Source organism: Microtus ochrogaster, unplaced genomic scaffold (assembly GCF_000317375.1).
Source record: "Microtus ochrogaster isolate Prairie Vole_2 unplaced genomic scaffold, MicOch1.0 UNK50, whole genome shotgun sequence".
Taxonomy (NCBI): Eukaryota; Metazoa; Chordata; class Mammalia; order Rodentia; family Cricetidae; genus Microtus; species Microtus ochrogaster.
The window spans coordinates 798,372-814,774 of NW_004949148.1; the positions used below are offsets into that span (position 1 = coordinate 798,372).

The window sequence follows — 16,403 nt, forward strand, 5'->3', positions numbered from 1 at the left end:
AAGGTTAGAAATACTCAGGGCATGGGCCAACAAGTGCACACAGTAGGAGTCTCAACTATTGTGTAGACATTTATGCATGCATGAAGACATTTAAGGAGCAGAGGAAAACCAGAGATCTCTTTAAAAAGCACTGGGGAGCTGGTGAGGTGGATCTACAGCTTCAGCTGTCTTGGGAGCTGGCCCTCTCCCCTCCAGGATACAGTGACCAGATGAAGCTCTGAGCGACAGGCAGGGGGCAGGGGCCTAACTCCAGCTTGGGCAACCTCTGCAGGGAGTAGGGAGAGAGGCGGGGAGCTGGGAGGGGCTTTCCAATCCTGGTCGTCAGAGGACTGCAGGTGCTAGGCAGAGTTGGTGTAGGTGGGTTTGTGAGCCTGGCGAGGGAGGGGAGAAGGCTGGGGCGGGAAGGCGGGCGGGTGGAGGAGAGAGGGAGGCGTGGCTCGGGGCCCGAGAGGCAGTCCTTAGACAGCTCTTCCCACGCCGGGCAGTTCGCTGCGTCTGGAGGAGCTCTCTGGAGAATCTCCAACCTCGGAGCGGGCCTTCAACTACCGTAAGTACTTGCAAATGAGCGCATAGTCCAGTGGCTAAAGATTAATTACTGGCCACAAAATCCTAAACAAAACCCCGAAAGAGCCTCCCTGATGTGATTAATTGCTGTAAATTGAATTGCTCCCCAGTCTTTCCTTCCACCCCCTTCATCCCTGCCTTTCTCCTTCTCTCCCCCAATCCCAGCCCCGCCTCCGATGAGAACCTCTGGGCAATGTGGATACATCCTCTTTCCTTTCTCAGTCTTCCCTCCAAACCCAAAGCAAAGCTTGTACCCGGCACGCTGCGGAGCTCAAACCCTTTGATTTCTGGAGCCTTTAAAGCTATGAAGGGGGCTAGTCATTAGATATTTCGGATCTCTCACCCTCGCAAACACTGCGGGGCTGCCTAATGGTGGGGAAAGCGAATGGGGTAGAGTATGAGGGAATCATTAAAAAACAGCCTCAACTGCCTAAGTTGGGGGTGGGGTGAAAGGGCAAAATGGGCGTGGCCAATTTTGAACCTCAGGGTCGTTCCCAAGCTCCTGGGCATAAGATTCTTTATGTTGGCTTGAAGTGATACGGAATCTATTTTTTTTTTAAATCCACAACTGATTGAGGAGTGGTCAGCCATGCTGAGAAATTCAGATTTTCTGACTCACTCCAGATACCAAGAGGAAAGGCCCTGATTTCCATGTGGTAAGGCTGGATTCTCAGATGGCATTTCCTGGGTGCAATCCCAGGTTGCCTTGGCAAAGAACCGAGCTTCCCCCAACTAGATCCTGGCCCAATGCCCCAAGGGGAAACAGTGCAACAGGGTGGTATCCAAGCTGGTCTGGCGCCGAGAAAATTGGGGACAGGAGGTTCTAGGAATTGAGATGGGAAGAGTCTCATTAGGGTCCTATGCCAAACGTATACCCCTCTTTTAAAAAAATGGGACGAAATACACCTGTTTGCATGAAATGTACACCGCATGCCTGGCACTGTACATAGGTTTTCTGTAATCCAAAACAACAATGTTAGGTATATATTATTCCCCCACTTAACATAAGAAAAGTTCAGAGCCAGTAAATTAAGTATCCTTCAATACAAGTAAATAAAAAACAGGGCCCTACTTGACTCTCTCAGTGTCAACTTGATGTCTATCTCCCGGGTGTTTTGAAAATGTGTCTTTCTGCTCCTCCATTTTGTACACTGTCAGTGCTAGACCATATTAGAGGCTATCAGTCTATGGTAAGTTTACAGAAACAAAGTCATTCTTTTTCTTTCTTGGGGAAGCTACCTATACCTCACTTCGAGGAGCTAAGGCCAAACAGCTGAGGTAAAGCAGGGATTCCGTCTATGAGTACAGATTTCATAGGGGCGAATTCGCCTGTGTTTGTGCCGTGAGAGCACACCTTCCCTTGGCAAAGGTTACTTTGCAACCAGAGGGGAGAAGATTTACCTCATGTATACGGAGTACCTGTGGTTGGTAGTGACTTCTGGGGAAACGAAAAGACCTCTTTGTGATCCTTAAAATTCAAACAATCCCATTTTCTTCAGCGGTAGTTAACAAGCCACTTAGACGCTAAGGGCAAACTCTAAAGTGGGATAGTTTACACTTTTGTTAACTATTTTGCGGAGGCAGCTGGATTAAAGGACTCAAAACAGGGTATTAAGCTTTGGGGTTAAGTGACAAGAGTATATCAGAAGCACTCCTTAGAGGAAGCAGTCTTTGTGATGTGCGGGGCGATGATGGAAGATGAAGATGGAGGTGAGGGCATGTGCTGCCTCTGGACATTGTCAACCTTGGAGTTAAACATGAACTTTAATTGTTCATTTAACATTTTGACTTTTAGCAAATTATGTATCCCTTCTAAACTCCATTTGCCTCAGCAACAAAATGGGGGCAGCGGTAATTCCTTCCTTATTAAGCTGTTGGAAGATTCAGCTGTGTGTGTGTGTGTGTGTGTGTGTGTGTGTGTGAAAGCATAGGCATGCACTCGTGTGTGCACATGCAGGCAGATATCTGATCAAAGGATCTAAAAGGTGAGTATTCACTGGTTCCACCTTCCCCATTCTGTAGTGTTTCTTCAGACTTGTTTAAGGGCATCTTCTGTGCCTTTGAAATCTCAGGGACAAATAAACATTTCAGCAAAAACAACATCGTGGATCCCAGGAACAGATCTTGAGTGGAGAAATGGGGAAGTGAGGAAAAGGATCAAGGCGAGGAAAGCGACAAGTGGCCTTATTAACAAGCTAGGATCCTGTGAACCAGTGGAATGGAAGGTTGTCAAGAGCAATGCAATGATCTCCCCTCGATCTGAAAGAACAGAACTCATCCCTGAGCAAGACAATTTCTTCTTTTAGATTCTACTATCTTTTAAGAAGCAAAGCCTTCAAGACTCACAGTACACATCCTGCACCAGAGGTCCCACAGCCCTAGACAGGCCATGATGCTCCGGACCTTCAATCTATTGCTCGGTTGCATTTGTAAGTACAAGGAAGGGGTGAGAAGCAAGTGACTCTGTAAAGTGACTCTGCTCTTGTGAGCAGGCTCCTGGTGGGAGGCGGGGGAGATTCTTGAGGTTGGAGAGGGCAGCATGAAGAACAGAGTCTCTCCTTTACCATTTTCTCTTTCCAGGGCTCAGTCTGGGTGTGGCCTCAATGGGTAAGTGCTTTTCTGCCTGAGACTAGAAAGAGCTGGCCTGTCTGCATGGCCTTGAGATACCCAAGCCAGGTTGGGCTGCTTGGAAATCAGAGCCTCTTCCATCATGACTTACTTTCCCAAGAACTATAAAGTGCTTTATCTCTCATTAGAAGGCAGCTTATTCCCCTGCTTATTTGGATCCTTTGAACAAATGCCCTAGCATCTCTGTCCCAAACCCTTATATGAGCAGACACTCCCACTCCCACAGGAAGGCAAAAGGTAGCATCTGGGTGGGTTAGAGACAGTTTTCAGGCATGCTGGGGGGCACTTTGTGGGAGGGAGAAGACTGACTGCTGCTATCTTTGTGATTTTGGGGGAATAACAGCAGTGGAGCCTCAACCAGAGCTGTGGATAGAATCCAACCACCCCCATGCCCCCTGGAGCAACATCACGCTTTTGTGCAGAAGCCCCTCTCGGGTGTCCAGCAAGTTCCTGCTGATGAAGGATAACACACAGATGACCTGGATTCGTTCTTCTTACAAGACCTTCCAAGTGTCATTCTTCATAGGGGCCCTTAGTGTGTCTACTACAGGTGTTTATCGATGCTGCTACTGGAAGGAGAAAGGCTGGTCAAAGCCCAGTAAGGTTCTAGAGTTGCAATCACCAGGTGAGATGGCAAAGCTTGATGCTCAAGAAGACTTTCCCACACTTGGGACCCAAAATTGTCATCCTAGAAAAGGGTTTGTTGATGTTATTTCAAATTCATGCATGGGTGTACGCCACAGATAGCACCAAAGGCCTACTTGGGGTCAGAGAATATACAGAGGGGATGCTACTCTGGAAGGGTGGGGCAAAGAAGGCTTGTTCGAGGAAGGCTCCTCTACATTCAAAGTCTCCTGTCCTGAAGTCTCCTTGTTCTAACTCATATCAGTTCATTCTTTCCTTACAGGCCAACTTCCTAAACCCATCTTCTGGATCCAGGCAAAGACGCCTCCTCTTCCTGGATGCAATGTTAACATCCTCTGCAATGGATGGATTCAGGATTTAGTATTTGTGCTGCTTAAAGAGGGAAACACAGAGCCCGTAGATTACCAAGTCCCAACTGGGACAATGGCCATATTCTCCATTGACAACTTGGCACCTGAGAATGAAGGGGTTTACCTCTGCCGCACTCATTTCCAGATGCTCCCCACTCTGTGGTCTGAGCCCAGCAACCCCCTGAAGTTGGTGGTGGCAGGTGGGTGTGGCCATGGCTGCTGGCATCTGACAATTATTATCCCAGGGATCATGGCTGGTTGAGCAAAAGATTTCAAAATTACTTACCTAAGCCAGTTTCTAGGCCCTGCAAGGTTGATGAGGTAGTCATTTGACATTTTCCTGAGCTCTAACGTAGAATCACATATGCTTTAAAGCAGATAACCCTTTGGCCTGTTTGTGAGCCTAGCTAGCTATTCAATAGCTTCATCTTATCACAGGCTTATTGTCGTTTACTTGTGGATTGTCATCCATTCACTCATTCATCCAATATTTATTGAGCACCTAATATGTGCCAGGCATTGCTAGTATAGTCTTGAAATTGATTCCTTAAAAGTTTAAGTGCATTTGTGATTATTATATTTAAGTGTGTGAAATATAATGAATCACTGTTCTCCTTGATGAAAAATAAGCAGATGACAAAGAAAATGATATTTTATATTTTAGAAATGGCTTGAAAGATTACTTTGTCCCACATCAATAGAGCCAGTAAAGGCAGTACCACGCTCCAAACACAGAAGGCAACTTCTCCAGTCACACACTCCAGCTTCAACTCCTCTACCCCATGCTCTAGATGATTCCAGGTGGAATTGTCTATATTTATGTAATTCCCACTCAGGCAACATAGACCTAGGGAAATTGTGATGCTACAGAAAGTACCTGAATTGCTAGTACCACCTGTGACACTGCTTCCCTCTGTGATGTCGAGCAAGTCCTGCCACTTCTCTGAGCTTTGGTTTTCTCCATTCTATCACAGGATAACAGTATCTGTTCAATCTACTGTATAATGCCACTCTGTGCTTCAATTTAATAATCTACAAAATTGGTATAAGAATAATGCCTACCTCACAGGGTTGTTGTGAGGATTTACCTAAATAACATGTACAGTGCCTGGCATATAAGTTCTCAATAAATGGTAGATAATAATTCTATTAATATAGCTTTTTCTTGAGGATCAAAGTACAAAGGACGGTTTAATTGGTGTATATTGGTGCCTGTTGTACATATACCCATTCAGCGTAGATCCCACAAACACATACTTCTGCAATTCGTGTTCACTAGTATTTTCCACTTGTCTGTTAGTGTTATTCTGGCAGGGACTTAATATTCTTTACACCCAATACATCTAGACTGGCATGATTCATGACACATCTAAAAAGCTCCTATGAGTATATGAAAGGGATAATCCTTCCATAGTGGATGAATTGGTGTATGTGGGATTTGAGTGGGGAATAAGATGGAGTCTTGTAGAGCTGAAGTTTAATACTACAAGCTGTTTTAGTAAAACAGTCCATGGAAATGAGGGTGGGCCGCGTTACCAGATCTCACTGGCTTACTGAGTTATTGCCCCAAATCCCCCTATCGGCCTCCTCCAGCCGCATGTTTTGAGTGTTGGAAGTAAGGGTTTAAGGTGAGATTAATGTGTTCAGATGTTCTCATTAATATTTCAGGGAAAGTTTTGCTTTCCATGATGGAATCAAAGTCATTTTTGAGGTGTGGATTTTCTGGCTATGGGAAGAACTATACTTGTCATTTCTGAGACCTGAAGATACGGGGCATTATGAATGTAGACAGTCCCCCGAGGCAAGCACCTGTACCTGGCTGAGCTCACAGTGGAGCTAATAGAGTCAGTTAAGAGGGAAAGGCTATCAGTAACTTAACGTTGATTACATACGCAAGGAGGCATAAATCTAAGGAAAGAGAAGGAGGGAAGGTTACATTCAAATTGCCACTTTTGTCCAAAGAAACTAGGAGAATAAAAATAGACCAGGGAAGAATTGGCCAAACTGTAACTTAAGGGTCTCTTCCCTTTCTAGGTCTCTACCCCAAACCAACTCTGACAGCCCATCCTGGGCCCATCCTGGCACCTGGAGAAAGCCTGAGTTTCAGGTGCCAAGGGCCAATATATGGAATGACGTTTGTTTTAATGAGGTTGGAAGGCTTGAAGAAATCTTCTTACTACAAGAAGGCAGTAAAAAATGAGGCGTATTTCTACTTCAAGTCTCTGAAGACCCAGGATACAGGGCATTACCTCTGTCTTTACTATGATGCGTCATACAGAGGCTCACTGCTTAGTGATATCCTGAAAGTTTGGGTGACTGGTAAGACAGGGGTATGCTATGGATCAGGTCACAAAGCTTTGTCTAATTCCCTCTACCTCCTTGTACCTATTTATTTGGTCAGGACTAATGGGGGGGGCAGAATTTCTTCAGTTTAGTGGGGGATTTGAAAAGTGCAAACTGGAAGACAGAGGAGGAAAATAGCCCTAAGTATTGGAAGGAGGGGAAAGTTCTACTATTGGCTATTTGTATTTTGGGTCTCGTCCTAGAAACTTTTCCCAAGACTTGGCTACTTGTTCAACCCAGTCCTGTGATTCAAATGGGTCAAAACGTAAGCCTGAGATGTCAAGGACTAATGGATGGAGTGGGGCTTGCCCTCTATAAGAAGGGAGAAGAAGGACCCCTTCAGATTCTGGATGGCACCAGCAACGATGGCAACAAATCATTCTTACTCACGAATGTGACCCACAAGGATGCTGGCATCTATAGATGCCTGTATTTTCTAAACTGGAAGACGTCCATTAAGATGGAAACATACAATACTGTGGAGCTGATGGTTGTAGGCAAGTGATACCAACTGGCTTTAATGTTGTTGTCATCTGTTTGCTTTTATCGTTTGCTTTTACTGTGCTCTGTGGTGGTCCTAGTGTGTCTTGCACTGTCCTAGAGCTATGAGCTAAAAAGAAAACACTAGGAAAGTGGTATAGGACTTTTACATCCTCTAGGGACCTTCTCTCCAAGGATTTACTTTAAGTCTTACCTCTTGGCACTACCCATCCCCACTGTGACTCATGAAAAAAAAAACATTTTCCTTCAAGCCAGGGAGATTATACAGGTACAAGGTCTTCCTGGTTGAGAGTAGGAACCAGTAGTGTTTAGAGAACCAAGGAGAGGGGGGAAGAACTCTAAACACACAAGGCTTGGAGTCACTAATCAAATGTAAGTGAAAAGAAACAGAAGCCCAAAAACATTTCGCAGGAGAAAGGGTGCTGAGCTCAATGTCGCTTCTAACTGTGGTCTCTGGATTGGTTTCAGATAAGCCCCCCAAACCCTCCCTTTCAGCTTGGCCCAGTTCCGTGTTCAATATAGGAAAGACCATCACCTTTCAGTGCCGGGTATCTCATCCAGTACTCGAATTTTCTCTGGAATGGGAAGAAAAAGCAACATTCCAAAAATTCTCAGTAGATGGAGACTTCATTATCACTAACATTGAAGGGGAAGGCACAGGTACCTACAGTTGCATCTTTCGTATTGAGGCACACACCGACATCTGCTCAGATCACAGCAAACCTCTGAAGTTGGCGGGGCCAAGAGGTGAGAGGATTACTTCTCATAGAAATATATTTCCATATCCTGGAATCCTAAAGTAGTGCCCAGAAATATACGGGAAGGGGAGTGAGGGCATGAAGTCAGGACCCAGGGGTCTAGGCACACTTCCCTTGGGTATTCTACAGTAATTGCAAGTAGCAAGCAGAATATTCTGAAGACTCCATGGAAAGGAAGGGCACATCTAGCTCAAGCTTCTAAATAGGAGCTTTCTCAGTAACCAGCACCCTTCCCCCACCATGAATTGATCTGGATGCCCTTATCCCCATCATGGCTTTTGCTTCTGGTCTTCTCTAGTCACAGGCTTCCTCACCTGGAATTCCTTTATGAATGAAGTGTTCAGGATGTCCTTATTTGTCCAGCTTATCTCCTTGCTGTTGCTAGTGCTATGGATACGGTGGAGGTGTCGGAGATTGAGATTCAGGTAACTGTCTTTTTCCTGTCTGTTGTTTCCTAAGATAGCTGATTCTGTGCTCCCCTAGTTTCCAGAATGGGCCACTACCCAGTTGCAATAAGTCACAGGGACAAACTCTTAGGTTTTTATTTAGCCTCTAGGATTACAGTCAAGATATTCTCCTTTCATCTCTTTCTCTTCCACTTCACAGAGAACTTATTTCCCAAGCCACAAAGTGGAGTCAAGTATAGTTTTCAGAGGCTACAGAAATAATCAGAAGCATGCTCCCTGACCTCTATACCTCCTACAGTACCCACATCTCCTCTTAAACAACTCTTTCCATGAGACATCATAGATGTCTTCCCACCAATATGGTGTCAACATACATTCTTGTAAGAATCTGTGTTCTTCTGTCTTCCAGGTTATCTAATTCCCATCTTGTTTTTCCACTTTACTGCCCCCTTCAATTTTCAATGGCTAGAGTAAATATTTGGGCTCATTCTAGGTTCTTTAGAAACGACTTTTTATGTTACTCTAGACTCCTATTGTCTGTGCAGAGTATCCTTAGAATATAGTTTTAGCCTGGATAGGCATTTGATAAGACAACAGATAGAGCCTCAGAATTGGACTCTTTCCTCTGACCTGAAAACAGCTCTTCCTGCCCTTTGATTCCCCAGTGTCCTTTGGACCATTGATCTCTCTCCTTAATCCCCATGAGTTTCTTAAGGCGCTTCCAGTTGGTAAAAAAAAGAGAGAGAGAGAAGTGATAGATCTTGACCAGTAGAGGCCTTACCACCTGAATGTTTTCCCCACTTCCCTCCGTCCTCCACTTCTGGGCACACCCTTCTTCCACTTTTGTGAGTCTGAGAAATTTAACACACAATGGATGATCACTATGACTATGTGTGTCTGTTTTTTTCCACTGAGGGATAGAGTCTCAGGGCAGCAAGTGGAGAGCTACTTATGGTTTCTGGAAAACACAACAAAACAAAAATCAAAGAACACCATTGGAGTTTTCAAACAGTTTCAGCGAGGTCAAATTGTACTATTCTATAGAGTCTACCCTAAGTTCCATGTGCTCTAGGCTAACCTCCTAGCAGGATTTAGACACACACACACACACGCACACACACACACACACACATATATATATATATATACACACACACACATCTTCATGTGTTCTACCTTACTCCAAGACAACTGCATCAAAGAATAAGATCAAAATGCAAATTTCATAGAAAGCAGCTTGAAAAATTGTTTTCTGACTAGGAAAAGGCTAAGGATGGTCACTGTTTCCTAAGCAAAAGCAGTCGATTGAATGTTGGTTTTATACCTCCTAATTGTACAGGAGGCAGAGCCACACAATGGCGCTACACATTTGTAATCACAATCGAGGTAGTGGGAGAGAGATCCCACTCTCTGACAGGCTTAGCTCAGCACAGGCAGGTAGTCTTCTGGTAGTTCAGCAAGGCTGCCTAGGCAACCCTTCCATAACAAAGGCAGTGAGGCAGGTCAGTCTGAAGACCAGTCCTGCCATAGGAACAACTGCTTCCAAACTTAAACTTGATGACTGAGAAACATTCAAGGTTCCTCTTTCCACCCCCACCCCCAACCACCCAGAGCTGCTGAGCTCCAGGGGTTCCAAGAACTCGAGATACAAAAGCATTTACCCATATGACATATCATTCGCTGCAACAACCTAATCTGAGGTCATGGGAAACTGACAAAAAATATCTCCTGGGGGAGGGGCAGGGATGAGGGGCATGTAGGCTATGAAAGTACAAGGGGTTCGTTTGTAGGTGGTTGGGCCCTCAAAAAGAAAAGTCATCAGTGTCAGAAAAGATTATATCCCATTATCCTGACCATACCCCGTCCCTATTGGGTACTGAATAAGCCAATGACATAAATTGCCGCCCCCTTCTCTCCACCCTCCCCCTAATCCCAGCAACTCCTCTCATCTCATTTCTGGTCTCGTTAGAGAAGCCTGGTTGTTGGGAACAGCTCAAGGGGTCGCCATGCTCTTCATACTCATGGCTCTTCTTTGCTGTGGTAAGTACAAAGTGTTGGGTCAGGGTCCTGGCAGCAGACTGGGGGCAGTCTTGGTGAGGAGGGGGCAGAGCCTGACCATGGCTTCTTTTGCAGGACTGTGCACTGGGGCACTGGCAGAAGAGATTGGTGAGTTTTTTCCCTGCTCCAGACTGGGACATTCCTTTCTGGAGATCCGAAATAACTACAGAGTGTCCGTGTCAGTACCCAGGGAGTGACTAGTTGGGAGGGAAGGGCCAGGAAGGGGCACTTGTTAAAGCTACTGGCAAAATTCAGCCTCCAACTCTGTTTTCCGGCCGGTGACATTTTCTCCTGCATTTTGGTGAGGCTCAGCTGAGACATCAGCTTCCCCTTTCCCCAGCACCTGAAGAAAGAAGCAAGCTAGGAACGAAAAGATGTTGTTTGAAGGGGAGGGGGGATCTGGGTAGGGGCTTCAAGAGAAGGGGAATGCCAGAAGGATGGCTTCATTAACTCTGCTGTTTCTAGAAGTAATCATGCCAACTCCTAAGCCTGAACTGTGGGCAGAGACGAACTTCCCTCTGGCCCCGTGGACGAACTTAACCCTCTGGTGCAGAAGCCCTTCTGGCTCAACGAAGGAGTTTGTGTTATTGAAGGACGGGACCGGGTGGATTGCAACTCGCCCTGCCTCGGAGCAGGTCCGGGCTGCCTTCCCCCTTGGCGCCCTGACCCACAGTCACACCGGGAGTTACCATTGCCATTCATGGGAGGAGATGGCTGTGTCGGAGCCTAGTGAAGCACTTGAACTAGTAGGAACAGGTAAGCGAAGGCAGAGAATCCTCCTGGGACCTCTGTGCTGCTGGGAGGAGAGAATGGGGGAGGGGCGAGGAAAAGAGTGAGAGGAGACCAATTTGGGAACTCGGGACTAGTCAGGATGCATTTCGTTTCTTTGTAGAGAAAGTAACTCTGAGCTTCCCATCTTGGACACTTCCAAACTTTTGATTCCCTTGCCATCCCATTTTCTAGACATCCTTCCCAAACCTGTCATTTCGGCTTCCCTCCCAGTCCGGGGCCAGGAACTGCAGATCCGGTGCAAAGGATGGCTGGAGGGTTTAGGGTTTGCTCTGTTTAAGAAGGGAGAGCAGGAACCTGTCCAGCGACTTGGTGCCATTGGAAGAGAAGCCTTCTTTACAATTCAAAGAATGGAGGATAAAGACCAGGGCAATTACAGCTGCCGCACACACACCCAAATGCAGCCCTTCAAGTGGTCTGAGCCCAGTGAGCCCCTGGAGCTTGTCATAAAAGGTAGAGATGAAAGGGGTGTGTGAGGGAGGAGGGGCGGAAAGTGCCTGTGGGACACCAGGACAAACTTCGCTGCTGGTACTAGGAGCCTGTGTCCAATCTTAGGGCCAGGCAGGCGTGGCGCTGGGAGTGCCAGGGCCTCTGGCTGCACGATATTAATAGCCATAATTGTTATTAATAGCTTGGGTTTGTGGAGGGTGATTTAATTTTTCTGATTATTTTCCCATTGATTACCTCATTAACTATAGAGGAAATCTTGAAGAGAGGTGAAATAGGTACCTATTCCTTCTCTTATCCGGATGGGCAAACTGAGACTCGGAGAACTAGCTAATAGAGTCCCAAGAAAATTTACCCCTTCCATCGCCTCCCTCCCTTGCCTGTTCCAGTGACAGTGAGGATCCAGATTCCTCTAGAGGCAAAAAAGGACTGGATGGGGGATGCCTCTAAAAACAAACAAAATCATTAATGCATCTATTTATGAAAATGCATATAGAGATCAGCTTCCCCAAACCAACATTTGCTGTATTTATTTTCTGTTTTCTTTATTTGGTTTTGTAATGTTTTGTTTTTCTCTTCTAGAAACATACCCCAAGCCTTTCTTCAAGACATGGGCCAGCCCTGTAGTCGCTCCTGGTGCCCGAGTGACTTTCAATTGTTCCACCTCTCATGAGCACATGAGCTTTATTCTTTACAAGGATGATACTGAAATTGCATCCAGCGACCCAGCCTGGGGAAAGCCGGGGTCTAGTGCAGCTCACTTTCTGATCATTTCCGTGGGCATTGGTGATGGAGGAAACTATAGCTGCCGTTATTATGACTTTTCCATCTGGTCTGAGCCCAGTGACCCAGTGGAGCTCATTGTGACAGGTTAGGGGCGGGGGAAATCTTGGTGGCGGTAGCATTGACCCCAGGAGAGTGATTGGAGGGACTGCCAGTGGGAGGGGAAGAAATGTGTTCTCCAAAGGACAGAGAGAATGTGCTTGGGATAAAGCTCAGCACAAGATGAACTCTCCACAGAGGACAGCTGCTCATGTTATCATCGCAAGAAGAAAAGACAAAGGAGTGGGGAGGGGGACATAGAAATTTGCTCTGAAGAAAGAAGTGAGGTAGATAGAGGTAGCCAATCCAAGAACCAAGCTCAAGTCACCCGCTTACTGAGATGGTCCTTTTAGGCTTGGCCTTCAACTTTGAGTTCAATATCTGATTTTTCCTGAAGTGAGTTGTCAGGGATTGGTGGGCTGGATGACCCTCAGAGAAATAGGAGAAAACCTTGAAATGCCAGTTGCTTGTTAGACAGCCATTAAAAATGATCGTTTCAAAGGGTGTTTAACGTCATAGGAAAGAGTTTACAATATAAACATACCCCACTCTCCAACTCTGAGTATAGAGGGGTCTCAGTTATATAAATAGTCTCAGCTCCAAGGACATAGTCATGTGTTAAAATATAAGTTGAAAAATAGTTACATTTGAGCTTAGAAAATTATGTTTTCTTCATTAGTTTTTTATTGCATTCTCTAATTTTCTACAACAAACATACATCATCTACCTTAACAACATTATAAAGGCTATTTACAGAATGTGGGGCACAGTCTTCTATTATGATCTCTTTCCTTTTAGAATTCTACCCCAAACCTACTCTCTTGGCACAACCTGGCCCTGTCGTGCTTCCTGGGAAGAATGTGACATTGCGCTGCCAAGGAATTTTCCAGGCCATGAGGTTTGCCCTCTTACAAGAGGGGACCCATGCTCCCATACAGTTCCAGAGTGCTTCAGGGACCTCAGTTGACTTCCTCCTCCACACTGTTGGAGCAGAGGACTCTGGGAACTACAGCTGTATCTACTATGAGACAACCATGTCCAACAGGGGCTCGTACGCTAGTACACCCCTTATGATCTGGGTGACCGGTAAGGACAGACCAAAAAAAAAAACAGGGTTAGGATAGGATCATTTAGAGTAGGAACTAAGGAGGTTATTCTCTTCTAGAAGGGCTTGCCCAAAATATAAATATGGAGGGGATTCAAGGAAAATCAATTACCATGGCGTGGGGGTAGCAAGGTTGCATTGCATGCATACTTAGACCTTATTCATCTTTGTTCTTTCTAGATACATTCCCCAGACCATGGTTGTCTGCTGAGCCTAGTTCTGTGGTTACTATGGGACAAAATGTTACTCTCTGGTGCCAAGGACCAGTCCGTGGAGTTGGGTACATTTTGCACAAAGAAGGAAAAGCCACTTCAATACAGCTTTGGGGGTCCACCAGCAATGAAGGAGCATTCCCTATCACCAATATATCTGGTGCAAGCATAGGTCGTTATAGCTGCTGTTACCACCCGGACTGGATTAGCTCTATCAAGATACAGCCTAGCAACACGCTGGAACTCATGGTCACAGGTAAGGGCATTAGACTGTGGACTGGGTATTGTAGTGTAGAAAGGATCATATTGACTGGTTCATGGGAGACTAGGGGAGGTCAGGGAGAAATGCTCTCTAAAATGGCTTCTCTCTGACCAGCTGTTAATTTCTTATAGGTTTACTCCCTAAACCCAGCCTGTTAGTTCAACCTGGCCCCATGGTAGCCCCTGGAGAAAATGTGACTCTTCAATGTCAAGGGGAGCTGCCAGATTCAACGTTTGTCCTTTTGAAAGAGGGGAACCAACAACCATTACAGCAGCAGAGGCCAAGTGGGTACAGAGCTGACTTCTGGATGCCAGTGGTGAGGGATCAAGATTCTGGTGTCTACAGCTGTGTTTATTATCTGGATTCTGCTCCCCTTGCGGCTTCAAACCATAGCAACTCTCTAGAGATCTGGGTAACCGGTAAGGTTCGGAAACTCAGTAAGCATTTAGATTTTGGAGTTTTTAGGCCTTTAAGACTTAAGAGCCATACAAGGGATGGCTGGGTTTGGGGCCACTTCTTTTGACTCCATGTTCTTGTTTTGCTTGCAGATAAGCCCCCTAAGCCCTCTCTGTCAGCCTGGCCCAGCACTGTGTTCAAACTAGGGAAGGACATCACCCTTCAGTGCCGAGGACCCCTACCAGGAGTTGAATTTGTGCTGGAGCATGATGGAGAAGAAGCACCCCAACAGTTCTCCGAGGATGGAGACTTTGTCATCAACAACCTGGAAGGGAAAGGCATTGGAAACTACAGCTGCAGCTACCGTCTGCAGGACTACCCCAACATCTGGTCAGAGGCCAGTGATGCTGTGGAGCTGGTTGGAGCAGCAGGTGAGTGGATTATCTCCCCCCCCCGCCCCTCCCCATGTAAGTTCCTGCTGTGATGTTCCTGAGACCTCAAGGACACCCCCCACAAAGATAGGTCAAATTAGGAGATGGGAAGTATATGGAATTGGAGCCCTCAAATACATCATAGCTCTTGTAAAGATGAGGCGGAGGGAGGCCTTCAGGTATACTCAGAGATACGGCATAGATGCGTCTAAGGCTTCCCTGTCTGCCAGAAAGGAGGTCTAGGTGTCTCAGCATGTGCGCCTCGACTGATCAGCCCTCCGACCGCTCAGTACTTGGCTTGCATAGTGACTCTGAAGAGGTAAGAGAGAGAGGACAACATAGTATTAAACAGAACGTTGATGTGCTAAGTTCTGATTCTGGTTATTTATACACCACAGGGCCTGTTGCTCAAGAGTGCACTGTGGGGAACATTGTCCGAAGCACCCTGATTGTGGTGGTTGTGGTAGCCTTGGGGATAGTGCTAGCTGTAGAGTGGAAGAAGTGGCCTCGACTTCGAACTAGGTAAACACTCATCTCAGCTCAATTCCAGAAATGGAGCGCCGCTGGAAAAATCCACGATCCAGTTACTTTTCTGGCTTCTGAGCTCCACCCTCCTATCCTTTTTCAGAAGCTGGCCTCTCCCATTAGTTTTCTATCTGTTTTCTTTTTATAGGGGCTCTGAGACAGATGGAAGAGACCAGACCGTAGTCCTTGAAGAGTGCAACCAAGAAGGAGAAGCAGGCACCACCACCAATTCTCCTTCATCTGCCTCTCAAGGAATCTCTGTGGAAGTGACAGTCCCAATATAATTACCCTCTCCTTTACAAGAGCTTTCCTCTCCTTTCTTTTACCCGCAGAGACCTGGAAATTTAACTTGGTTCCCCTGGAATGCAGCAGCATTTCCTGATTCTTGACCTCTAACCACCTGAGTGGGGTCAAGAGGATTCTTGGAGTGGCAAGCTCTACTAGGTCGAGCTGTTTCCTCCACCCCCAAATGCCTCACTGTACTGTGTTACTGGTGCATGGAATCCTACTCAAACCAGATTCTTCTGAATAAAGAGAGTATTCACTATTTAACTGCAAAAAAACATGGTAGTGGTCTTCTTTTGTTCTGTTTCCTACTTACGACTTACCAGAAATGATAAGAGAACTCCTTTTCCTGTTAGGAGCAGTTCATGGATTTAGTGGTGGAGGACCACTTCACAACTTAATTTTAAATATGGGCACTGAACATGGTGTTCTTCTGCCCCTCCATCCTGTCCCTGAATGACAATGTTCTGTTTAGGTTAAACATGAGAAGAACAAACAGTGAAGTTCACTGATTTTTTTTCTCCTCAATGTTACTTTCAGGTTCAGAGGCTTACAAACAGAGGATCTGGTCGTCTATAGAACTTTGAAACTGGTGAAATATGTCTTGTGACACTTATTAGCAACCATGTAGTATTCACTAATTCCATAGTGATTATAAATAAATTAATAAAACCTGATATTTTACCCCCTGTGAAGAAAGTTCCATTTCTCCAAAAGTCTTGGTCTCTAGTGGTGGGATTTCTGGAAGTGAGGAAGCAGTTGGCATGCAGGGAACTCTTAGTGTCTACTCCCAGGATTCAAGTCAGAACTGGCTCTTATTTTTATCTTATGATCCTTTTCCCCTGCATTAACACACACTTTGTTTCATGGATGGA

The 16,403-nt window shown here is 45.8% G+C and overlaps 1 protein-coding gene across 5 annotated transcripts; it reads left to right on the top strand.

Moving 5' to 3' along the window:
• Positions 1–338: 338 nt before the first annotated feature.
• Positions 339–15,798, top strand: Igsf1 (immunoglobulin superfamily member 1). 5 transcript variants are annotated; one of them, XM_026777251.1, is made up of 21 exons: positions 339–357; positions 486–547; positions 2,871–2,993; positions 3,145–3,171; positions 3,536–3,817; positions 4,100–4,387; positions 6,222–6,506; positions 6,734–7,027; positions 7,500–7,778; positions 8,088–8,214; positions 10,133–10,236; positions 10,330–10,362; positions 10,720–11,010; positions 11,218–11,496; positions 12,073–12,360; positions 13,111–13,398; positions 13,598–13,885; positions 14,023–14,310; positions 14,440–14,718; positions 15,117–15,240; positions 15,392–15,798. In XM_026777251.1, exons 3-21 carry the CDS (start codon positions 2,954–2,956, stop codon positions 15,525–15,527), a joined length of 4,020 nt encoding a protein of 1,339 aa, XP_026633052.1. In that variant the 5' UTR covers positions 339–357; positions 486–547; positions 2,871–2,953; the 3' UTR covers positions 15,528–15,798. The 5 variants fall into 5 exon arrangements, with proteins under 5 accessions (XP_026633052.1, XP_026633054.1, XP_026633055.1 ...); XM_026777253.1 differs by lacking the exon at positions 339–357 and having other exon boundaries at positions 462–547; positions 10,723–11,010; XM_026777254.1 differs by lacking the exon at positions 339–357 and having other exon boundaries at positions 463–547; positions 10,166–10,236.
• Positions 15,799–16,403: the final 605 nt, after the last annotated feature.

Excerpts from the sequence above, each read along its gene's own strand:
- Igsf1 (XM_026777251.1), top strand. The coding sequence starts at position 2,954 with ATGATGCTCCGGACCTTCAATCTATTGCTCGGTTGCATTT. Across the intron at positions 8,215-10,132 it reads TGTCGGAGATTGAGATTCAG|CAACTCCTCTCATCTCATTT; the intron begins GTAACTGTCTTT and ends CCCTAATCCCAG. Across the intron at positions 12,361-13,110 it reads AGTGGAGCTCATTGTGACAG|AATTCTACCCCAAACCTACT; the intron begins GTTAGGGGCGGG and ends CTTTCCTTTTAG.